At 40.8% G+C, this 25,337-nt stretch overlaps 1 protein-coding gene across 25 annotated transcripts in view; it reads right to left on the bottom strand.

The window, feature by feature from the left end:
* macf1a (microtubule actin crosslinking factor 1a) overlaps nt 1-25,337 on the bottom strand; it is a 173,607-nt gene that overhangs the window by 53,021 nt on the left and 95,249 nt on the right. For 24 of the 25 annotated variants that reach the window (XM_037535220.1, XM_017694516.2, XM_017694533.2 and 21 more), the window contains 29 exons: nt 24,773-24,927; nt 24,423-24,549; nt 23,979-24,162; nt 23,698-23,864; nt 23,196-23,374; nt 22,964-23,102; nt 22,674-22,867; nt 22,109-22,268; nt 21,849-21,932; nt 21,593-21,700; nt 21,376-21,474; nt 21,151-21,261; nt 20,884-20,975; nt 20,602-20,737; nt 10,732-18,003; nt 10,448-10,603; nt 10,142-10,357; nt 7,683-7,850; nt 7,288-7,578; nt 6,047-6,196; nt 5,001-5,234; nt 4,727-4,897; nt 3,912-4,253; nt 3,514-3,705; nt 3,228-3,404; nt 2,980-3,103; nt 2,681-2,880; nt 815-1,132; nt 555-721 (listed from right to left, as the gene is read on the bottom strand). In XM_037535220.1, the coding sequence (XP_037391117.1) occupies nt 555-721; nt 815-1,132; nt 2,681-2,880; nt 2,980-3,103; nt 3,228-3,404; nt 3,514-3,705; nt 3,912-4,253; nt 4,727-4,897; nt 5,001-5,234; nt 6,047-6,196; nt 7,288-7,578; nt 7,683-7,850; nt 10,142-10,357; nt 10,448-10,603; nt 10,732-18,003; nt 20,602-20,737; nt 20,884-20,975; nt 21,151-21,261; nt 21,376-21,474; nt 21,593-21,700; nt 21,849-21,932; nt 22,109-22,268; nt 22,674-22,867; nt 22,964-23,102; nt 23,196-23,374; nt 23,698-23,864; nt 23,979-24,162; nt 24,423-24,549; nt 24,773-24,927 (12,113 nt within the window). The remainder of the gene's footprint in view (nt 1-554; nt 722-814; nt 1,133-2,680; nt 2,881-2,979; nt 3,104-3,227; nt 3,405-3,513; nt 3,706-3,911; nt 4,254-4,726; nt 4,898-5,000; nt 5,235-6,046; nt 6,197-7,287; nt 7,579-7,682; nt 7,851-10,141; nt 10,358-10,447; nt 10,604-10,731; nt 18,004-20,601; nt 20,738-20,883; nt 20,976-21,150; nt 21,262-21,375; nt 21,475-21,592; nt 21,701-21,848; nt 21,933-22,108; nt 22,269-22,673; nt 22,868-22,963; nt 23,103-23,195; nt 23,375-23,697; nt 23,865-23,978; nt 24,163-24,422; nt 24,550-24,772; nt 24,928-25,337) is intronic. The other variant, XM_037535224.1, reaches the window with a different exon arrangement.

Genomic DNA, 25,337 nt, shown 5'->3' with positions numbered 1-25,337 from the left:
GCACAGGCCTTTGTGAAAGACATTTAACAGAACCAAGACCCCATGTAGCCTCTTACACAGACAGCACGCCTACTCTACAGTTATCCAAAACTAGGGTGAAAGAGCATTTACACAGAAAGGCTGCATAACTATAATTTAATTTTTCATATGACTAAACTGTCATTAAACTCATGGAGAGTCAGTTGAAATAAAGCCTTGTCTATTTTGGCATTTCAGAGACAAAAACCTTCAGAAAAGCATCCTGAATGAAAAGTGCTGTCCCTAATGATGCTAGGCACTCAAAGTAAAACAACCACACTGTTTTATTGCCTCTGTGGGAAGACAGGCATCACTTTTATGAGGTTAACAGGCTTGACATGTATGTGACAAGCAGAAGACTGTGGCTGTCCAGGTGTCACATTTCATCAGGAAACCATGAAGAAACATAATTGAAAACAAAAAGACAGGATTTCCTAATACAACAACATCTCTAGTGCACTTAATAAGATGCTAACTAAGAGAGGAGACAGGTGAGGACACGTTAGAGTGCCCCCATCCTAGTGTTTAGCACTCACTTCTCATTGACACTGCCTTCTAGTTTGGAAAATTCCTCAGACACCTCTTTGGTTGAGTCCAGAAGGCCGTGTGCACTGGCAAGTATCCTAGACTGGCTCAAGTCTGTACCAAGCTCCACAAATGACTTCAGCTGACTTGCTTCTTGTGAAAGTTCTGATTTCACCTCCTAAAATGAAAACATGATAAGATAAACGTAGAAGTTCTTGGGCAAAACTTAAATTCAGGTTCATGGCTGCTGTATGTAGATGATATCCATTACCTCCACAGTGTGTCTGTAGTCCTCTATGCTACGGTCTGGCTGGCCCCCTAGACTCAGCGCTCTCTCTCGGCTCTGCATGAAGCTATGGAGGTCCATGCTCAAACGATCAAAGCTCTCCAGCTTGGGTAGAACTCCCCGCAGTTCTGCCTCATTCTCGGCCTGCTTGGTCTGGGCTGTTGTGTAGTGCTGTATAAGGTCTTGCAGTGCCCCCTGCAGTCCAGACACTGTTGATGCGTCCGCCGATTTCAAGAGTTTGGACACAGAGTCACGAGTAGCCTCCACACTGCCTTGTCGTGATAACAACTCCTGCCGCAGTTTCTGAAAAGATCACAAGAAAAAGATCATGAACAGATCCTGAAAAAAAAATTATGAAAGCACAAATGTTAAATGTGTAAAATGAAATGTTAAACAGTTTTCCTCATCATCATCATTTTAAACTAGGGTCATAGTTGCAATAGGGAGAAAGCAGAAAAGCCCAGAGAATACTGGCCCCCACTGGCCCAAGCCACTCCCAATTACTCCAGCAGATCCTAGGACGAACTCAGGGTGTAGTGTCAACGGGTTGTGCATAGTAAATAATAATAAGACGCCCGAACCACCTCAGCTGGCTCTACTTTGAGCTCCTTCTGCAGCCCACCACCCTGCAATGCACACTCATTTCTGCTGCTTGTATTCGCAATCTCATGCTTTTGGCCATTAACCAAAGCTTATAACCATAGGTGAAGGTGAGGATTCAGACCAACCAAGTACACAGAGAGCTTGGCCTTATGGCTCATCTCCCTCTTCACGCTACAGTCCAGTACAGCGACCTCATTACTGCTGCCACAGGCCGATCTCACGTCCCCTCTTCCCATTACTTGTGAACAAGATCCAGAGATACTTAAACTCCTCCTCTTGGGGCATGGAGGGGGCCTGCCATCCTCTTATGTAAAATGGCTGATATGTGGATCAGCACCTCCGAGTCTGAGTTGATGTTTCTTGCTCAGAAAATGGTTTTCCCTTTACATGAAATGTAATGGGCATACTGGTACCTAATGGATAAAATTACACTGCATGCCTAAAATCAGCAGTAGCAGCCATCTTAAAGCTAGGGCTAGTCAATGTATTGATATTTATGATATATTTCAGATTTATTTTGAGCTACAAAGAAAGGCAACATCAGAATTAAAGATGTGATTATAAAGTGCCTCTAAAAAAGGAGTTCACGCATATTTTATGCAGATTTCAGTGGGATTACCTGAAGACCACAGTAACCACATGACCCCCTCTAGTATGAGGGTATGAGACAGTTAAACTCAATTAACAAAATGGAAATCTGAAGTAACATGCATCATGTTAAGCAGATGAGCACCATTTAATAGCATTATCATTATTATATCAAATAAAAATTGTTCAGTCCAAATTATGATTTCCAATGGATAAAACACCACTTAAAGCCATTTCAAAAAGAAAGCACGAATATCAAGACATATATGTAGTTTACTGGCAACAAGCTGAAAAGATATACATTTTTAACCAAGATCATTTCCATTTTTAATCCTACCTGAAGCTATACTTTTGTCCATTTTTATACAACATAAACCACATAAGTCCATTTTAGATTCTTCAATAATTTGATGCTATTTGAAGCAAGTGTGCTGTTTGCCCAGTGCAAATGCTAATTTGTGGTATATGGGCTTCAATTACTGCTTAGTAATTCTTAGTACTTGTCCAATGCATAGCTAAAGAAAAAAAAAAAAAAAATCAGACACCAAATATGCCTTTGCTGATGGCTTACATGGCTGCCGTAAGAGAATACTGAAATGTTGCCTAAACTGAAATTTTGTGCATCAATTTAAATGTAACACAGCCAGGTTAATATGGTACCTGATTTTGGGTGAGGGCATCCTGCACTGCTTGGGCAGTAGGCTGTACTGGCCCAGGAGTTAATGCTAGGCCATCCAGCCAGGCCAGCAAAGCTTTGAGCCCCTCTTGAACGCTGACAGACTGAGCAACAGCAGTCTGGAGTTGCTCTGCCCGCTGAGAGACACGCTCTAACAGAGCTCCAAGCCGACTCTCAAGTGCATCTGAAATGGGTACCAAGAGAATTACAAAACATGAATATCATAATATTCATTTTTTCAAAAGAATTAAAATGTAAACAAACAAGACAGACGTGTAGCTACCTGTGGTAGTGGTGATGTCTGTTGCTTTGAGAGTGGGAAACTCATGGGTACTGGTGAGCACTTTCCCTGCTTTCTTCACTTTCTCTAGCTGCATTGAGCGCTCCGCCAGCTCATCCTGTAGATGCTGGTTTTAGAAAAAAAAGATTAGAAACAGTCAGAACTTTTAATAAAATGTTTTGCTATTGCCACTCCCTGTATTCAGTTCAGGGAAGAATGTCCTTCAATTCACTTCAAAGAGCCACTCTCACCTTTACAGCATTCAGTGTATTCTGTAGTGCCTGTGTATCGGTCTTCTCTCCACTGGGTTTAAATATGCTCTGGTTTTGCTCCTGAGCATTCAACCATGAGTCCAGAGCACTAGCTTCATCCTGGTACTGTTGGTACTGATCCAGTAGAGTGGAGAGATGGGTACCAAGATTTACAGACTGCAACAAGCAGAAAGAGGGTCAAATAAAATACTGAACATTCTCATGAAGAGGCTAAAAAGAAAGTGTGGATAAAAAATATATTTAATTGACAACCTATTTTACCTACCTTGTTTTGTAGTGAACTGTAGCGATGTGAGGCATCTTGTAGCTTGTCATTCACCAGTTGCCTTATGTCCTCCAGAGCAGGGTCAGTGCCACCCATCCTCTCTAGAGCCCCTTGAACAGAGTCCAGCACCTTCTGACCAGAGATGGACACGAAGCGCAAGTCTGCCTTGTGGCAGATCACATCTTCTGCCAGCTAAAAACATGGCAAATGAAAAACTGTTAGAAACAAATACTTTTTTTATGAAATGTTAGACAAGCTATACTCAAACAAAATGGAAATCAATGAAAATCAAAGGATTGTTTTATTTTTTTTGCAAAAAAAGCACAGTAAATAGTGGTGTGTTGGACCAACACTGATTTTATACGATTTATGATTGCATTTCACGTCTAGATGATTACCTTTTTGTGCTCTTCTAGTCTGTCTCTCAGAGCCTGCGCATCAGCTTCTCCTTGTCCGATGGAACAGAGCCCCCGTTCACTCTGCTCCAGCCATGTCCCTAGTGTCCCATGCTCTTGGAGGAACTTGGTGAGGTCATCTCGGAGGGATTCTGTCCGCCTCAATTTTTCCTGGCAACTCTGGAGGTGCTCCTGGTGCTGGCTCTGCAGCTGGTCTAGCCTGACACGCAGACGCTGCTTCTCTTCTGGGGGCACACTGGAGTCAGGCTGTTCCAGCAAAGAGCGTGTGGACTGGGCCACTTGTAGGAGGTGAGCCTGCTGGGCTTGTAAATGCTGCAGCTCAGCCTGGAACAATAAGTACAGTAAAAATATCAGACATCACATTAACACTAACTAAGATCTTTGGAAATACTACACATATTTGTGACATGTTCTGTCATTTCTTTGGAAGTCACAATGGCTTGTGTAGAAACCAGATTTGATTTGTTCTGGGAGTCTTCCTGGTTTTGCATCACACTCAGCTTTCATACTCCATAAATAATGTGAAATTCCAACAAGCATACACTGGAAGCTCTCAAATCTAGTATAGTAAAGATCTTAAAATAACATGCACATGCTACTTTTGAGAGAAAGCCACTTCAAGTCTGCTGTTCATTATGTCTCTCTCCCTCTCTTTACCCCTCACCCTTCTCCTTGTTTATTACAAGTTGAGGCAGAAACCCTTAAACCTTTTTAGCATTCCTCTTTCAGCAATGTATAAAACTCAAATTGTAGTAGGCTCAGAGTGACTCAAAATGAAATTGAAATTAATTTCTGACCTTCAGCCTATCACTGTGCAAATTCACAGCACCCTCTGGTGAGATGTCAAAGGGACTATCTGGAACAGTTTCCCCAAGAGCCTTCCTCTTGGACACGTCAGATGATGACAACTCTTCAAACAGCATGTCTATTTTTCCCTGAGTCTCCTGTAGCTCCTCTTCTGCTTTAGCCTTCCAAGGACAAGAAAGAACACAGAAATATACAGTTTTAGGTCGTGCTTAGAGAAGAAAACCAAACAATGACAGCCAAGGAAATGTTACATGAGGTTAATACCTTCTGTGTGTTTTGCTGGAGTGTTGTGCTGATGGCTGTATCCAGTTGTGCCAGTGAGGACTGGGCTGTTTCTGTGAGGGTGCTGTATTGTTCTTTTAAGAGTGACAGCGTCCTCTGCAAGTTGGCCCGCTCTTCTTGGCTCAGATCATCACCATGTTCAGCCAGGACATCTTCTACTGACCGTATTGTCTCAATCACTACATCACCTTTGGCTTGAAGATCCTTCTGCACCTCCTAAAGTTAAGTTTGAAACTGATGTTTTCAATAATATAAATCAAATTTACTTGTAAACACATTTATAACATTATTCTAACACAATTGAATTCAATTAAATAGCAGGAAGGTAGAAAACTGTAAAAATAATTGTGAATGTTTAAATTATACTATATCTAAAAAATGTACATGTGAAGCCATAAATAATTCTAAAACATCTGGGTATAAATAAAGAAATTATAATAAAATTCAAAATCTCTTGTACTTCAAATGTGACTAAGTCCACAAATTTACTGTAAACAGATTATTACTAAGGGTGTAAAAATGCATCAAGTCATCAGGATGCACTGATCTGAAGGCATCAAAATAAGCTGAATCAATTAGAATGCATCAATTGAATTGAATAATAATACAAAAGTCTGTGTTGGGGTTCTGGCAAAAACAAATATCAACTAAATCTAGATCCCTCTTCTGTTTTCAGCAACAGGTCTGTTCACTCACAGAGGACAGTGTGGTAAAGGTAAGCAGGCCTAAAGGCAGTACACACCAGAGAAGCAGTTTCACAGTCATTTTGCAGTCATTGCTAATATTAGCTCTTCAGCATCTAATGACTAGTTGTCTAGAATCTAGTCACAGCAGGCCTTAATCACAGAAAATGTTTTCAAAAAAACATTGATGTCAAAATTCTAGAAAGTTAGATTTTATTAAAATTATGAGATGCCTAAGCGGTGTTTTCTCTTTGTTTTATTACTGAGTATAAGGAAACCAGCAAGCTGCATATTTCAATTGTATAGTAATTTTATATTAAACAAACAACCAGATTAGTATTTCACCTTAAGCTCACTCTGTTTCTTCTGTAGCATGCCCACATCACCCGAATCGGCTCCTGTTCTTTGACTGGCCAACAGACCAGCTGCACCAGCCAGCCACATGGTAAGGCCTTCAAGTTTCTGCGAGCACTCTTCCTTCTGCCGCTGTACCACCTAAATCCCCACATACAACAAATGAGAGGGAGCAAAAAAAAAAAGTGGATAGAAAGGGAAGGAAACATAGAAGTGTCATCTCAGTTTTGGCAATATAGATCAAAATATGGTCTCTCCTCCCTACCAGTATCGTGGCTCATTTTCAACCTCTTTTTCAACCAAAACTGACAGACTAAGCACACACCATTTTTGACACAACACATATGTACTGTTTGAGCAAGATGTGTCCAGAGCATGTACACAAGCAGATAAAAATCCTGACAAAAAGGTCAGTCAAGCAGGAAAAAAGGTTTTAGATTAACACAAACATGTTTTGTCAGTCAGCTATTTTCCTTTTTCTTTAAAGCAAGAAAGAAAAAGGAAAAAAAAAAAAAGCTTTCTATTATTAAAAAGGCCATGTTTAAATCTCTAGCCTTTTCCAAGGAGGCATAAGCGCTTGTCCTCTGTGGCAATCTGTAAGAGCAAGGCAGACAGTTAATACACATGTTATATCCACACACATGCATCAAGCAAAACAGACTTTAGCAGTTGGCTGAGTAAGCTGTAAAACAGGATGTCCAATCTTATCCACAAAATGCCGGTGGGGCTGCAGGTTTTCACTCAAAATGACCTGGAGCTCAGGTGGAGCACACCTGATTCCACTTGTTTATTCTGGTTTCAGTCTTCAAACTGCTGTTTATGTGGACCCCTGGTTTCCTGAAATGAAAACCTGCAGCCACACTGGCCCTTTGTGGATAAGACTGGACACACTTGCTGAACAAGCAGTAAAAGCACTATGGAGATGAGCAATACTAGCACTGCAAAACTGATAGCATTAAATAAAATAGCTCCTTTGATTGAGTTAAAAACAGCAATTTTGTGTATGTGACAAGGATCATTAACATATACTTCCTCACTCATTTTTACTGTAAGAGCATGCAAACTGTTATAAACTGTTGAGAAGTTACTATAATATTAACCTAGATCAGATTTAATTTACAGATTATATCTTTGTGAAGCAGTTATAGCCCATGGTTCAACGAGCAAAGCAAAACTGCATACTCCTGTTATTATTGTATTAAGGCATGAAAACTGAACCAGCATTTGCAAACCTCTTTCTTCATTGCAGTCTGTTTCTCTTTCTCCCTCTCTCTTTCCTCCTGTTCTTTCTCTTTCTGTTCACGCTCCTCCTCTCTGGCTTGCTGCACTGAAAGGGCCTCGGCCCTGGCATGAGCGCGGCCTGTGGCCTGATGAAAGGCCCTCTGCAGCTGCTGCAGCTGCCTCAAAAGATGTCTGCTCTGCTCTGGTTCCAGATCCTGTGCACACTCTGAGATAAACACCTGGATGTCAAATGCCACAGTGCTCACATCACTGGAGCGTGCTGCGAGATGCTCTTCTAACTCCTGTAAGTGAAAAACACATGATAAAATCTTACATCAGATAATAAAAGAGTCCATCATGAAAATGCAAACCATGCTGCAACTGGAGCACTGTAAGTGTATTTTACCTTGCACTGCTGCAGTCTTTGAGCAAGGTGCACTAATGTCCTACTCTCGTTCTCTATCATCTTTTCTTCCCTTGTATGTTGTTCCATCTGAGCTTCAGTCTGCTTAAGCCAGACAAGAAGATTGTCCACTTGGCCACCCAAAGATTGCAGTTCGTTATTCACAGCCATCTGAGAAAAAGCAGATCCTTTTCAGATGTTGACTCACTGTAATTAGTGAGTTTTTTTTGTCAATGTACTTAAAGGAGACAGTACACAAATTTTTTTTTCCTGCCAGTTCACATATACATAACTTAATGTATCTACTATCTGAGATACTGTGTAATGTGAAGTGACTACTGCTATAGTGTATTTCCTTTGTAGTGAAAACATGATTCTAGGTGATGGTAACGTCCCTTAATTTACCCTACCAATCACCATTCATCCAACAGAAGACGACCTGGGTGCCAGCTTCTCATGCTACACAGCGTTTGGTATTGTATTACACAGAAAACAGCACAATATTTGATCTTTTACCTTTAGAACATAATTGTTTTTTTGTAAATGTATGCTTATTCCAAATTTTATGTCTGCAACATGTTTCAAAATAGTTGGGATGGGAGCATGTTTACTACTGGATAATATATCTTTTACTTTTAACAACACATAATAATTGCTTGGAGGCTGGAAGTCACAAACTGATGAAGTTTTGAAAGCGGAATTTTTTGCCATTTGTCTGTTATACAACTCTTCCACTGTGCAACCGTATGGGGCCTTTGTTGTCATATTTTAAGCTAAATAAGACTGAGAGGCAGGCAGTAAGTCTAGCACCAGCACTCTCTGATTATGCTGCCATGCTACTGTGAAGTACAGAATGTGGCTTGGTTTTGTCATGCTGAACTAAGCATGGCTTTCTCTGAAAAAAATAAAAAATATTGTTCATCGTTAACGGTGCTTTCACAGACCCACTAATACCCCCCCCCCAATAACAAGGCAGAGGCTGGGTTTTAAACATTACACTGGTAACAATCTGAATGTCCTTTATTCTTTTACAGAACATCGATTACTTGTATAAATAATCTGTAAGGTTAACTTGTCAGAACACAATACACGTTTCCATTGTGTATCAGTCCATTTCAGATGAGCTCAAGCGCAGAGAAGCTGGTGGCAATTATGGAAACTGCTGACATATGACTTTTTAACTCACATTTTAGCATGCAGCAATGAACAGTGTTTATTGACAAAAGTATCATCATGGGCATCCAGTTATGCTTTTTGGCTTTGTACTTCACACAAACAGACTGTCAGATCCCCTGAATTTTATGAGGATTATTATGTATCGTAGAATGTCAAACACCTATTTCTGCATTTGCTTGCTGAAGAACACTTTTTTAAAAACTACTAGATTTTTACTGATGCACTTTGTGCAAAATGGTGAGCCTTGACTCACACTGTTCATCTGGCTTTTTTGGAACACGTTGTAGGTGTCAGAATAAGTGAATACCCCCCCCCCCTCTTGACTTTATACCATTTTGGCCCAAATACAAATCAAAGTATATTAATAATCACTGTTTTCTGTTTTTATTTGAATTTCTGTAGCAGTGCCTTATCCTCTGCTGCATCACTCACTATAGAGTTTCAAAGTTCCTCTGGAAGCAACACTAGCAAACTAACTGTGCGTCAGGAGCTTAATGAAATGGTTTTCCATGACCAAGCAACTGTAAATCCCAAGTATCAGCTGGAGTGGTGTAAAACATACCCACAGGACTCGAGAGCTGAAGAAATGCATTATCTGGAGTGATGAAGCATGCTTCACTTTCTCACAGTTTGACTGTGAGAATCAGGGTTGAATCAGGGTTTGGCAGATGCCAGGAGAATGCTACTTAGTGGAATGCGTAGTGCCAAAAAAGTTTGGTAGAGGAGGGATAATGGTCTGGGGCTGTTTTTCTGTTCTCAGGTTTTGGGCTAGGCCCCTTGGTCATGGGTAATGTTAATTCTACAGCATACAAAAACATTTTAGACAATTAATTCTAACTTCGTGGCAACAGTTTGTGGAAGGCACTGTCCTGTTCTAGCATGACTGTGCCCCTGTGCAAAATGTGAGCTCCATATAAGACATGGTGTGACAAGTTTAATGTAATGGAGGAACTCCAGTGGCAGAAATTAACAGTATAGTAGTACTGAGAAACATGTAAACAAAGGCTAAATACAAAACACTTTCAGTTTCAGCATTAAATTTAACTATGTAATATCATTAATGACTGGCACAAGCTTATGACTGCTTATTTTATGACTGCACGTAAACATACTTAAAATGGCAAATGTTTTAGCTTTATTTCACAAAGGAGTAAATGATCAGGTAAAATACACAGTTCAAGGCTGAATATAGGTGTTATTTTTGTGTTTGGGTTTTAAAGAGCACAGGGAACCATGTTATATTGAAAAAAGAAAGTCTTCATTCTTAAATGAATATTTTCTCTTACCTTACGTGCATCACGGTGTGATTTCATTCCCTGCTGAACACTCTGAGAAAGTTCTCGTGCAGCATCAAATGCACGAGACAAACTGCGGCCATCCTTTTCCAGGGCCATGAGTAACTGAGGTGGGACGTCTTCAAGGTGGGACCCCAGAAGCTGTCTAGATGCTTCAAGCTCCTTGTTTACTTGTGGCTCCAAATCACAAAGCTCCAGAGCTAGAGTCTGGTTTTGGAGAAAGAGAAAGAATAAAAACATTAATTCACTGGCAGACACATTAATTCAATATGATTTAATGTTACCGACAGCTCCCACCTCTGTTTGTTTGATGATGTCATCAAGTGCGAGAAGACTCCGGCCTATAGACTGTTGCTGCTGCTGTTTAAGACATACCTCAGTGTGTCTCACCATAGAGAGGAGAGCCAGAATTCTCTGGTCATGCTCTAGGCACTCTTGGCGGGCCAAAGAGGACTGAGGAAGAGAAATATAAATTAATTAGAACAAGAATATCCAGTCTAAGCTAACTACAGTAATTATGCTTATGACTGCCAGTAAACTAAAACAGAATTTGTAGAGAAATTGTACAATTAATTGCTTACCTTGCTTATCTGTGGGGTGGCCCCCTGTTTTTTCTTAGGTTCATCAACCTGTTCATTATCTACACCTTCATATGCTTCTTCTTCCTCTTTTTCTTGCTCGGTTACATCTGACTCTGGGATGTCTTCTGACTGCGACAGCCCTGACTGTCTGGACTCTTGTAGGAAAGCTTCATCTTTAGCCTCACTGTCCACATGACCGTAATCCTTAACTATGTCTTGCAGAAGCTCAGTGCTGCTTGAGTTTGGTTCTGTTTTAGAGGTTTGTACATCAACGTCACACTGTGGTAAAGAAGCAGAATCCTTATCTAATTTGATGGGAGGCAAAGACTTGCCCTCAGAAAGCGTGGTATATGACTGCTCATTGACTTCCAGTGTTGTTAATCCCGGCTTTTCAGCTTCATTCTTGGTAAATTCAATTCGTAGTACAGTGGCAGGTTCCCTAGCAAATGTGACTGTAGGCAGAGATTCTGTGAAATCATTTTCACTATTTTCATAGCCCTCATCAAGAGCAGGCCATAGTTGCTCACTTACTTGAGATGTTTTTATTGCTATCTTACTACTTCTTCTCCAAAGTGACTCATGTTCAACCTGTTCTGTTGTTCTCTCTCCAACTTTCTCATCTAAGTCACTGTGAGTTAGCCTTTGCTTACTTGTGTCCATAGCAACAACATGAGAGGTTTCTTTCGTGCTTAGGTCTTGCTTTTTGCACAAGTCTGATGCAGGCTGAGTCACAGATACAGAAGATCTCAGATGGGAGATGTCAGGGGCTCTTTGACTGTAATAATTTTGTTTAGAATTAGTCCCAGCTACATCTCCTGCCACTAACTGTTCATTTGTATTTACTTGCATTTTCTGATGTGTTTCATCCTTTTCCCTTGTTGAACTATCCTGCTCTGTGTTGGGTTTCTGGTGAATGGCCACATGACCTTCTTTACCAGACCCTTGACGCAATGCTTCTAATTCTTTAGCAGCCTGTTTCTCAGTGACTCCCCGCTCAAAGACTTTTTTAAGAATGCTTTGTTTGGCTTTCATCAGAAGTGTCTCTTTCTCCAGCTGCACTTGGTGAGGTTTTTGAGGCTGTTCCATCCGTTCTGTTTCTACTACATCTAGTTTCTCACTTTGACTTGTGACGACATCAGTGTCTTCCTCCGCTTCCTTTTCAGCATTTGCCATTGACGGCAACATTTCTTTGGGCATTTTACGCTTCTTTTTCTTACGCTTCTTATCGGTTTGCTCTGGAACATGAACTTCAGAAGCATCCACTTCTTTATCATACTCTGGGTTTGTCTCATTGTCTTGGTGTTGCATTTGGCTGTGTAATTTGTGATCTGAGTTGTAATCATCCTGCAGACTTGCAGGTTCTTCCTTTGCCATCTCTGCTCCAAGACTCATTTTTTCATCTTCAGCTGGTTGCTTCTGGATACTCACAACTACCTCCTCCACGACATCACTCTGCTGCAGACCCCCAGGGAAAGCAGTGCTATAACTTATTTCAGGCGCTCCTGTCAACTTTACTTTGACTAATTTCTCCATTTTCTCATTTCTTTCAATAGATTTCTGTTCACTGTCTAAAACACATTTACCAGTTTCATACTCTTCTCCCATAACAGACAAAGCATCTGTTTGATCTGGTCTACTCTCTAATTGTACTTCAGCCTCTATCTCTACTTTCAAATCTTCAGTATATTTTTCATCAGTGACTACAACTTTTTTCCCTGTCTTCTCAGTGCCCTCTACAGATGAAACTATACTCATGGTCGGAACCAGTAGAACCTCCAAATCAGAATTGTCCTTTTTCTCAAATTTTACATCAGATTCCTGATCAACAGTTTCTTTTTCAGACTTGCTGCCAATGCCCACTACAAGCGAAGTCTTGCTCCAGTCTGGAGACTGCTGAACCCCTAGATCTACTTTGGCCTCTCTCTCTCTCACATCTTCAACAGGTATTTCATCAGTTACTTCAATTTTCTTTCCAGTCTTCCCAGTGCCCTCTACAAGTGGGACTATACTCATACCTGGATTCAGTATAACCTGAGAATCTAATTTGTCATTTTTCTCTAATTTCACTTCAGATTCCTGATCAAAAGCTTCATTTCCAGACTTGTATTTAATGTCCTCTACAAGAGAAGTCATGCTCAAACCCAGAGGCTGTAGAGTAACCAAATCTACTTTGACATCAATAGATTCTTGATCAACAACTCCTATTTTTGTTCTCATCCTATTGTCAGTGCCCTCTACTGGTGGAACTACATTAATATCTGGATGCTGCAGAGCATTCAAACGTAATTTGTCCTCTTGCTCTAATTTCCCATATTCTTCAGTTTTTTGGTCAATGACAACAGCTTCTTTTCCAGACTTATTCTCAGTGCTCTCTATTGTTGAAGTCACACTCAAATCTAGAGGCCGTTGAACCTCCAGATATTCTTTAACATCATTCTTTCCATCAGCTGATTTTTTATCAATGCCAAGAACATAATTTCCAGTCTTGCTCTCAGTGTCCTTCACAAATGAGGCTACACTCATGTCTTGAGTTGTCAGGCTCTCCAACTGTACTTCAACCTTTTTCTCTTTGATGTCTTCCACAGTTTTTGGATCAAATCCTGCCATTGCTCTTATGCTCTTGTTCTCTGTGTCCTCTGAAGGAGTTACAACACTCAATTCTCTAACCTCCAGATTTACTTGAACCTCTTCATGACCAATATCTGGAACATCTTTTAATATTTTATTCTCCACATCCACTACATGTGATAAATTCACTGTTGTACTGTTTCCATCTTCCAACCCTGTCATTTCCTCTTTCTGTAGATTTGCACCTTCTTTAACAGATTCTTCATGAGTGTCCAAAAGGTTTCTGTTAATCTCTGTACCCTCTGAAGGCAATGCCGCATTCTCATCCAGAGACTTAGAATCCAAACTTTCATCTCTTTTTGTACCTATTCTGGCTTGCTTCATATATTTCCCTTTTCCACTTTTTTTCACTTGTATCTTCTGCCCCGCTACGCCCTTTCCATTTTCAACATTCTGTTTGCTTTCACAAACTGCATTTGCATATGAAGAAGACTGTTGTTCTGCAGCCTTAGAAAATTGTCCATTTGTTTCCTCTGAGGATGGAGTTTGTCCATCGTGTATTGTATGCGTGGTGTCTGGGGCAATACTGTAGCCACTCTTCTCATAGTTTTCCAGCTTTGTGTATGTTTTAGTAGGTGCTAGTTCAACTTCTGGCTGCATTTGGCTGTCTGACTCTGGGGGATGGTCAGGCGTGGGTGTGGTGTCATATTTCTTCCCATTTTCAAATTCTGTCTCAGACAACTGTGGAATCTGAACTTCACTTGGCTGATGCTGCAGTTCTTTATATATGTCAGGGTCAAAGTCTTTAATGGCCTGCTGCAACCTTTTTTCTGTTTTTAGGGCAAAATGAGTCAGCACTTCCAATGATGCATCAGTGTTTATCTCTAAATCAGTAGATGAAATAACCTTATGCGTTTGTTCCTCCATTTCATATGGTGCATAGTGCTGAAGAAGCTGTGTTTTCTCAGGCTGAGGTGCCTCCAGAACCTCTGTAATCATACAGTCAGTCTTTTCTGATTCTGAAAGATGTGCTGCACTCACTTCTGTGCTTTCATGTTGGCTGTTAGAATGGCTGACTTGATTCGACACAAGAGGACTATACATTCCACTTGTTGAGGGAACCACTGTCGCAGTGCCTTCCTCCTTATAACTTGGTTCATCCACAGGGTCAAAATTATCCTGAAGTTCTGCAGCCATTTCTCTAGAGATGAGCCCTTCCTGCACAGCCTCCTTAAGATCTGACACCCTATGACCACTGCTAGGGTTAATCAATCCACCTTTCACTATCTGGTTTGTAGCAATAACCCTGGCAATATCTTTTTCAACAAGACCTTTCTCAACAGCTTCTGGAATGGTGAGCCTCTTGCCATCTGAAATATTGATTATTCCCCCAGAATCTGCCTGGCTTTGCAATACTCTGAGTGCTGGAACAGGATCAACTTGACCAGTCTTCACTGCTTCTGGCAAAGTCATCATGCCACCATTTTGTTTTTGTGGAACACCTCTGAAGGGCCTTACTTCAAGGAATCGCCGCCCTGTCTCAATGTCAATCTTCCCCTGGTTAATAAGCTCTGAGTAAGGTACAATACAAGCACTGTGAGGGTCCAAAAGGCCACTTATTACATTGGGAGAGGCCATAGCTTTGTTTGCAGTGTCTTCATCAATGAAACCACGTGAAACAGCTTCAGTCAATGCAAGTCTGCTTTTTGAAACAGAATCACAAATAAAGCCTACAGATGCTTGGACAGAAATACTGTTTGGATCTGAACCGAATTGTTCCTGCCTCTGACAAGACTTCTCAAAGTCTTCCAGTTTTTGCACAAATGATTTGTCAATAAGGCCTTGTTGTACTGAATCAGCAACAGAGAGACGAACGCCAGAGCCATGATGCACAATTCCACCTTCAGCCACCTGCTGCATTAGGATCTGCTGGGCTTCTTTGTGACCAATGATGCCTTTTTGAATGGCTTGTTGAAGAGACAGAGGCTGTTTTGTTTTGGGATCTACCACACCATCCATCTGTAGCTGTAGTGTTAATTTTGTATGTGATGTATATGGATTAGAACTTTTTCCATGGCATGACTTTTCCATTGCAAGCAGATCTTCCTTTTGGGCCTCTTCTATTAGACCAAAATTTGCTGCAAGGGTAACTGAAACTTTCTTGCCCCTACGAAGGTCAACAATTCCCCCAGAAACAACCTGAGCCTCAAGGAGCCTAGCTACTGTGTCTGGGTCCAAAAGTCCTGTCTGAGCAGCATCCTTCAATGAGCATATCTGATTATGTTCCACATCAATCACACCAGCCAAAGTCTTTTCTGACTGAAGAACACTTTTCAGTAAGTCTTCATCTAGTAAGCCTTCTTGCATTACATCCTCAACGCTAAGTGACTTACAAGCACTCACATCCAGGAAACCACCAAACAGTCCTGCCTTTGACATAACTTTGACAGCAGTGTGACCTAGAAGCACACCCTGGGATACAGCCTTATCCAGAAGCAACTTCTGGGCTCCATCAGTTAAAAGACCACCTTGCAATAACTGCTTTGCCTTGTCCTCAAGCTCTGCATCTTCATCAATTTGTTCCATGGATAACATCTTTGGAATTTTTGAAGAGTCTGTTGTTTCTGTATTTCTGTATGTGTCCATTTGATCTGAGATATCTGTGACTTCAATTTTCTTGACTTGTACACCTTCTCTGGCAATACTCAGTAGGTTAATCTTGTCTAATCTGTCATTCTGGTCCACCTGACCATCCTGGCTTTCCTCTGCAGCATCTTCAAATGAAATATCAGCAGCAGTGTTTTCTGTCCTTGTGCCTAATCGTTTATTCTTAGATGGTGCGGCTTCTTCTTTTTCGTCAAGCAAGCACTGATTTAATTTAGGCATCTCAATGCTGAGAGGCCTTGGGTCAGTTAGGCCCAATACTGTTTCTTCCCTCTTTATTTCTTTAACCTCTTTAGTAAACAAGTCCAAGACAGAATTTGTTGGTAAAATGCTCACCTGCTTTATAAATGAAGGTAGTGTTTGGACTTCAGGTACAGTCTCTGCTAATTCTAAGGCATTATCTGAGTTCTTTACTAAGCTGCTTTTTTCTTCATAAGCTGCATCTTCTTCTAGGGGACTTTTTACTTTTTTAGTTTCACAAACAGCATTATCAGTAACATTTCTTTTTTGTGCCTCTGTGAGATTTTCAATGTTTCTTTGCTCTGGTTCACTGAACGGCATACTAAAATCAGGCTTCTCTCTGTCTGAGGGCTCTCCCAAGTGGGGTTCAGGTCTGCTCTGGTCTTTTGTTGGTTGACAAATAAGCTCTATCAGTTCAGGCTCCAACAGGACTAGACGCTCTCCTGAACCGGCATTAATGTAGCTGTGCGTCATCAGGTAACAGAGGAGGCGATATTTGACCTGCTCCTCTGATCCTGCTCCCTCTGAAAAGGAAGTGTCATCATGAAGGTGTGGGGGTGAGAACGCAGGTGAAGAAAGTAATGGTGATGAAGAAGAGCCCCAGCGACTAACATTTAAAGAACCTGACGAAATCATGGCAGGCAGAGCATCTGGAACCCTTGTCTTTTCAAGGACCTCCACGACTTCTGTTCCCAGTATCTTCTCAGCACAGGCCAGAGGAACCACTCGACCGCTTTCTGGACAGTAAAGTGCACCAACAAAATGACGTTTGCTTAGAAATTTCCAGGCAAGCTCCCCTGAAACAACACCTTGCTGCAAAGCATCAGAGATTGAAAGTAGTTCCCCTGACTCTGGCCAGATCATGCCCATAAAACTCCACTGAGACTCCAGCACCCGTAGGGCCATCCGTGAAGATAAAAGGTCCCTTTGAATAGCTTCATTTAATTCCAGGCGCTCTCCACTGGCTGGGTCTATTATCCCTCCTGTCTGTAACTGGCGAGTCAATAAGGCACAGGCCAGGTCCTGATCCATAAGGCCAAGTCGCACAGCTTCATCTACTGTTAGCCGATGCCCTGAGCGAGGATCAGTGATGCCTCCTGCAAACAGCTGAGCCTCCAGAAGTCGGATAGTGACTTGCTGGTCAATGAGTCCCTCTTGGACCGCACGGAAAACGCTTACCTTTCGGCCTGATCGTAAACAGACCGTTCCCCTTGACTGCTGATTGACTGGCAGCAGACGCAATCCCGTCTCCTGATTCAAAACACATCGTTGATGGAACTCTGACAGATTTAGCTTTTCTGCTGTATTTGGATCAATGAGCTCCCGGCGATCAAGGCGGGAATGTAACTTATTGTAAACAGCAACTGAGAGAAAGCCCTTCGTCATAGCATTTTCAAGACTGAGAATTTCATTACTTGAAACATCCAGGAGTCCTCCTAAGCTCAACTGCAGCTCCAGAATTCGAAGTGCAATTTGCTCTTTTATGTGACCCATCTCCACAGCAGCAGCAACTGGTATAAACTGACTCTTTGTAATTTGGAACTGCTGGACAAGATGAAGGGCAGTCTCTAGCTCTAATAGTGACTGATAGGTACAGTTGTCTATTAGCCCAGTGGCAAGACTCTCTTCTAATGAGAGGCTCTGAGGGGAGTCAGGTTGTAATAGTCCACCCATGACCAGCTGCGACTCCAACAGCACACGGCATGTGTCCTGGTCTATAAGGCCACGACGTGCTGACTGGAAAACTGGAAAGGTCTCCATAGTTTCAAGATCAATTACTCCAGCAACGGTCTTGTGGTCCTAAAAAAGAAATACACTGTGTAAATGTATTTACAATTTATTTCAGTTTCACTAAATAGCTTTTTTACTTAAAATTAGGTCAGCAAGGAACAAAATGGAAAATACCCACAACCCAAGCATGCAAACCTATCATGAGTTGGTCATGTGCAGTACCAGATCATTTAATAAAATTTACTAAATTTATGATCCGATGAATTCCAACATTGGTCACAACCCATTTTGACAAAACAAATATAGCATGATCATACAATATTAATTAAACAGTTAAACATTAAATGTAAGAAAACATGTTTTAAAAGCAACAAAGCAAGAAGCATTTGCATGCACACACTCGGAAAATGCAGAAATATGCTCAGCTATGAACACTAAGAACAGATAAAAAAAGAAAAAAAAAAAAGAAGTGCCTTAGAATAAAAGGTAGGTCAGAAACGAAGCAACGGTAAGAGAGAAAGCGAGCACTACTTACCGTGTGAGGTGGGGTCCTTAGACGCACACACACAGATAGGCCGACGGCTCGGCAGATTGAGGTGCAACAGGGTGAGAAGCTGGATGTTAGCATTCTGCATGCCACACTCCATCTGCCTGAGATACTGCCCGGGACTGACTGGCCCCTAATTGTTTGACGTTTCTTTCAGTATGTTTTCTTAACATTCCTATGAGACTTATATAGTCGTAGACGTATATAAGTTTTGACTCATCCTATGGTTTGGAATTTATATTATATCTCTAGGATTTCAGTTGTCTCCACTTTTCTGTTCGTGTAATTTAGTTTAAATGCGCTTTTAGACTTACCTATTAGTAAACAGTAACTCTTAATGAGTCTACTGACTTAAGTTTTTCAAACCGAAAGTTCAATAGCTATTATAAATTACTGACTAAGTTCATTTTGAAACCTTTTTTCATTTCAAAAATCTTTCCCGGCAGCTGTTAGTGATTTTAAAGCAAAATGCTGATTAATTTCACACAGTATTACTGTTTTAAAGACAAAGACCAGAAACAGACAATATCACACACGCACACACACACGCAAATGCGTGTACATAGCAATGACCTGGACACATCATGCTCAAACATATGTGGGTACGCATAGCTGCCCTCAGGTGCTCATCCTACATCACTTTCCATGACATACATTTACTGCTATCTTTAGTAGTGTGCAATATTTCCAAACCTTATTTCTAGTCACACAGAAGACCATTACCACACTTGCTTGTACATACACACAAATATCACTACTTATATGCATAATACTGATATATATATACACACACACACACACAAAATGGTGGAGTCTCGTGGGTCCAGATGTGATCTAGTAATAAGAATGTCTGGGTCTACTAACAAAAACTTCGAGCATAAATGCGTGGGTAAGAATGTAAACCTCTTGATGTGGGGGGAAAAAAAAAAAAAAAAAAAAAAAAGGTGACATTTCTGAGTGGATGATGTTGCTCTTGTTGACATGTATGTTACAAACTGTCTATGACTACAAAAAGCCCCCAAAAAATCCAATTTATCATGTAGATGTGTGTTGAGTACACAGAGAACACATTCTATGTTTAAAAAAAATACAATAAAATATTACCACTTGCAAGGGACAAAGAGTTTCATTAAATCAGACTACTGTGTAGGTTTACAGGATATCCGATACCTTCTAACAAAGTATTTGAAGTGGTTTCATGGAATCAGTTTTCATTAAGCACAGTTCTTGCAAAACAATATCGAACAGAGGTTTGGAAACATTCACATCACAAACATGAACATTAGCTAATTAAAGTGTTTTGATATGCCATCTCATCTTTTGCTTGTGTTCGTGTTAATCTTAAAGGAGCATGGATATGGAGGGGGCAGGGGTGGTTGTACATGGGTTGTAACCTATTAGCACAAGATTATGCAATCCAGCAACAAAAGTTTATCAAATTGTCCCCAGATGTGCATTCTCGTTATAAGATCACATCTGGCCTCGCAAGATTACGTGTAGTTATGTATGTCAGTGGCACAATGTACATGTTTACCTATCAACTGCCAGTGAAATAAATAAAACGTACAAATCAGTGATGCAAAAACCATAAATAACTGGAAAGCGCTTATAATGGACATAAATATTATGAGTATGAACTCTGATTGTATATGCTGAACCACTGTTTAATGATATGGTTTGTATATCAACTCGGTGTAATGATGCAAATGTTCTGAAAACTAGCTCTGAATTGCTACTTCATTTAATATACAGGGCCAGTAGGTAGCAATAAGCAGATGTGTTTGATGAAGATGGCAAATGGTGATGATGGTGATGACATGATCACAGGCATGCTGTGAACAGTAGGTGAGGAATTCATTCCATGCTATTACAAAATAATGTTATGTCAAACTAAATCTGTGAGACATATGGAGGTGATATGGATGTCAAAAACACGTGACAAGCAACAAATAACATGCAGTACCAACTCTATCACTCTCTCTCTCACACACACACACACACAATATTCTGTAAAAACTTTATATAAGACAACCATTTAAAGCAACACAGAGCATCGTTTTGCAAGCTGTTTGCATTTTGAAGCTTGTTTTGGCAACTGTAGCTTAAACCTCTAACTCTACCTTTCGTTTTTCCTCTTTAGCCAGTTGTTCCTCTAACTGTTGTAACTGAGCAGCAGAACTGTCACATAGTTGTTTGTAGGTAGCAGTCAGGTCATCCAGCTGTGATGTCACTTGGGCACGCTCTTCAGCAGACAATCTAAGGAGATATGAGTCATGTCAATAAAATATGTGCATGTGGATATTTTGCCTTGTTGTCTTGATGTATATTTGGAGGGAGAAAGAAAAACCATGTAAATGGTTTATGTACAGTAGTGTGACTGCCTGTCAATGTTTCACACTCACTTGCTGGCCTGTTTTGATAGCAAGAAGACTTCTGTGCTCCTGATAGCTTCTGTGATTCCTTCTTTTTTAGAAGCTAACTGCTCATTTACTGCCTGAAGAAAGAGACAAGTAAAAGATAAACTTATCATAATCAGCGTTACCAAAACTATTCCGATCTTGTACTAATACTCAGCTGTGCCAATGCTTGGTAGTTTAAAAATGTATGGGCAAAATCTGTGTGCAAATACTTCATGCTAAAATTTATGCTAGAGTTGACACAACCCATACCTGCTGTGCAGCAAGTGATGACTCAGCTGGTCTCTCCTGGAGACCTTTAACCCAGCTTAGAAGCTCAGAAACTTCTCCCACCCGGGCCTGTCTCTCCTCCTCAACTTGTTTCTGTAAGCAATGAACAAGCTTTTAATTATAGCATTTATTCTGACAAAAGTTAAAAAACACAAATTTAAAAGTATAAAAATCAAAATTCCAAGACTGGACAACTTTAAACCTTACCTCTTCTTCTTCAAGTCTCCGTAGTGCATCACTGATATACTTGACATGCTGAGTAGTCAAAGTCACCAGAGCTGTGTAACGTGTGCGCAGATCCATGAACTAGAAGAGCAAAAGGACTCAGCATTACAACAGGCCAGTTCAAATCACTAAGAGAATCAAATCCTAAGAGAAACTGATAGTGCCCACCTCCTCCCAAAATCATTTTGTTCTCACTTACTTCTTGTGTTATGGCATCAGATGAAGAATGCATCCTACGTCGTTTCACAGGAGACTTCTGAGTTGATTCCACAAAAGCTCTAAAGGTCATGAGCTGCAGTTCGTAGTCCTAACGAACAAACACAGAGACACACAAATAACATTTGAGAGCAGTTCCTTACATGGGGACATACTTCGGGAGAAATTTGTTCACTGAGGCCAGTCAAAATAGTGCAGTCGACAGTAGATTTGTCAAGTCCATTCTTAAGGATGCTTACTTTGACAGCAGTGCAGTAGTGTTTAGAGTGGTTCTGGCATTCATCCAGTTTGACTTGGTTCTGTTCAATCTCAGCCACCAAAGCCTGCCGGAAAAACAGTTCATGATGAAGTCAGTGTTAAATACACTCGGTCTTTATTTAAGTTATTATGTCTTACTATATCTGTCCTCCTGTGATCTACTGTCTTGACAAATTCCTTTTAGGTGTGCCTTACTTCACCAATAAAACCAATTCTAATTGGGAAATAACCTGTGACCCACCGTTTGTTGGGTGAGCTGCTCAGACAGTGCTTTGCTGTCTGTCTGCTCAGGTTGGGTATTTTCCTGTTTTGCGGTGGTCTCTTCAATCCAATGGATCAGGGCAGAATGACCCGCTCTGTATTGCTGCAGCACTGATCCTAGCATCTCCAGATCAGATAGCCTTTAGGACACACACGCACACACACACACACACACACACACACACACACACACACACACACACACACACACACACACACACACACTTAATAGTTCTTACTGGCCAAATGCATACATTGTTAGCTAATCTTAAACCTTTACTTATTGCTATGCCTGCTTTTATTTGATTTAATTTAAAATGAGATAAAAATGTAAGTTCTTTTTTTGCATGTTGTGTTTTATAAATATTAAAATGTTACAAAACATCAATTTATATTGTATCCTTTAACTACTTGTTTTAAAATTGTACACATAATTACATTATTTTTAACTGTCAACAACGCTTACTCCTATAGATTACACTCTTAAGACACTGTCTCCGTCTGACTCTTTCGTCCTTTAACTGTTCTCCTGCCAAATTGCTTACCGTGTTTCCATTTGTCTGCGCACTCCATTCCACCTCTCTGTAAGCTGGTGGGCTTTCTCTTGGTAGCGGTCCATCTCGGGGCTACGATCAGAATGCAGCTGGCTGAGCTGGGTGCCTGCCTCCCGTGCCTGCTGCATCTCCAAACTCAAAGACTGGAAGATGTGATCCTGCTTTTCAAGCTCTAAATGCCATTTCTAAAAAACAGGTAGACAGACAAAGAAGAAAAGGGAGGGTCATAAAATGGACATAGAATTAATGGATAAGTGTCTTTATATGTTAAAATGACTCACATTGAGCTGTTCTCTCAAGGCCTGGATGGCAGTGGTGTCAGCAGGAACAATGTCCTCCTCGCTTAGCCGACCCTCATACTTCTTCACCTGAGACTCAGCCACTTGTAAGCTTCTCATCAACACGTCTACCGTTTTTAACCTGACAGGAAAAGGTGCATCAGTCAAGTCAGTCTGAGTAAATAAAATGAGAAGAAACATGTCTAAAAGAAAGTGTACACGTGCATGTACTGACTTCTGCAGATAGACAGAGGACAATGAGTTGAGTCTCTCTATTTTCTCCACAGCCAGATTGAGCTCAGAGCGAAGAACAGGCACACTGGAAGAGGTGGGTTTCTCTTCAAAGAAGCTAACGCATCGACGGGACACGTTGCCTAGATCTGACTGCAGACCTTTTAGATCCTGTTGCAGTTTCTGCAAAACAAGAACGATAAGATTGGACTGTTAGTCACTTGCATTTAGGGGACTATCTAAAGGAAATCTTATCAAGAGTTCTTTTAGACAGACAGACTCTTATCAAGAGCAACACAAATGTTTGTCTCCTTGGTAGACTTATCCTTTACAAATAGGCTAGAATTTAAGGACACCAGTATTGGCAGAATTAATTTTTGTCTGCAACAGACTGTTATTCTCAACTGTGATGTGTTAAGTCAAATTTGGTACTGTGAGAGATCAACAGCACAACACATGATATTTCTTGGCCAGGAGAGGGGGCTGGTATACCACATACAGCTTACCTCTTGTTCTGCTATATGAATGGCAGTGTCTGCACCACCTCCTGACAGGCCACTGGGGGGTGAAGCCTGCAAGCCCTTCATCAGCCTCTGCTCTGCTTCCTGCAGGTGAGACTTAATGCTCTGCAGCTCTGAGAGGTATGAGCGAGATATCGATTCATCCTTTTCCACTAAGAGAGAAAGATGTCGAAAGAAAGAAAAACCGAGAGATGATCCTAAACAATCAGAAAAAAGTCAATTTATATAAATACACACACACACATAGTGCATTAATGCCTGAATACCTGTCTCCATGGAGATCAGCAGAGCTTGGCAGTGCTGGCCGCAGTTCGCTACCTCTTTTTCGAGCTCTCGTCTTTCGGATGGTGTGAAGAGGGTGCTCTCATGACTGTCTGCCAGGAAGTCAGTCAAGTGGGTGTTCAGGTGCTCCAGGGCCTGCTGCCTTTCAGACAGAGACTGGGAGCGCACCTAGAGATACAGAAATGCTAGGGTTGAAGAAACTCTCTGAAGAGTCCATTTAGAAGAGCTTCACTGGAATGAGTTGCAGCTTAATCGCCTGAATTCTAAGCCTCTTTTCCCCAGTTATAAATATTATTGCTTATGACTCAGTAATAACTAATTCAGTTGATTTTTATACTAATATGCAAGTTATGTAGTTATTAGACTAAGATACTGAAGGATAGATCCCACATATGGGCCCCTAGAATTTCAGGGCTTAAAATACTGACTGTATCCAGGGTCCAAGACAAGATGTTGTTGATGTCCTTCTGCAGATAGTGCCAAGTTACAACACTCTTCATGTTCATATGCAACTGATGCCACAATGACATTACGTTCTGATACAGCTGCTCCATTCTACAGACAGGAGACATGAGCATTTCATTAGCATTCTTGCTTGCAAGAACCAAAATTAAAAAAAAAGTTCAAATTGTTTGCATGATAAATAACTAGAATAACTAAAGTATTCTTACTCTTTTTGCACTTACCATTGCAAAAACATCAGTGACCGTATACAGTGTCTGTCCACTTTAGTTATTCTAGTTATTTAGGAGAATACATGTCCATGAATGTGAGGTACCTGTTTGCAGTGTCAATGGCCTCCTTGTTAGGGGGTGGAACGGTGAAGCACACTGAAGGTACCATAGCCTCATTTCCTGTGGGACTGATGATCTTCCATTTCGTCCTCTGAGAGTTATCTTCCAACACACACTCTTCTCCTTTACTAACTGTGATCTAAGATAGACAGAGGAAGAGAGAGCAAGAGCAAGAGCGTGGAAGTGAGAGAGAAAGAGAAAGAGAGAGAGCAATGGACAAATGGGGAAAAGAGGGAAGTGGTGGTAGGTAAGGGACAAATGTTTTGAAAAATTAAGTAGAAAAGCATAAATCAAAAAATGTGGATTTAAAAGTAAAATATTCCATGTCCTCAGGCAAATGGTGAGAAATCAAATGTTAATGGGCCTCAAATGGGTAACCAAATTAAAGTATGATGCATCAGTGCAGTTTATTCTCATGTCTCCCTGAAACTATGCTACAAGTATAATATAAACCTGTAGTGCAAAACCAGCTTATCTGAATGCCATTCAAGGCTTTTGCTGAATTGAAGTCTATTTTAAAATTGTGTAAGTCTTGGCAGCATAAGAATT

This window comes from Pygocentrus nattereri, chromosome 27 (assembly GCF_015220715.1).
Source record: "Pygocentrus nattereri isolate fPygNat1 chromosome 27, fPygNat1.pri, whole genome shotgun sequence".
Classification (NCBI taxonomy): Eukaryota; Metazoa; Chordata; class Actinopteri; order Characiformes; family Serrasalmidae; genus Pygocentrus; species Pygocentrus nattereri.
This window is presented reverse-complemented; position numbering and strand designations above follow the sequence as displayed.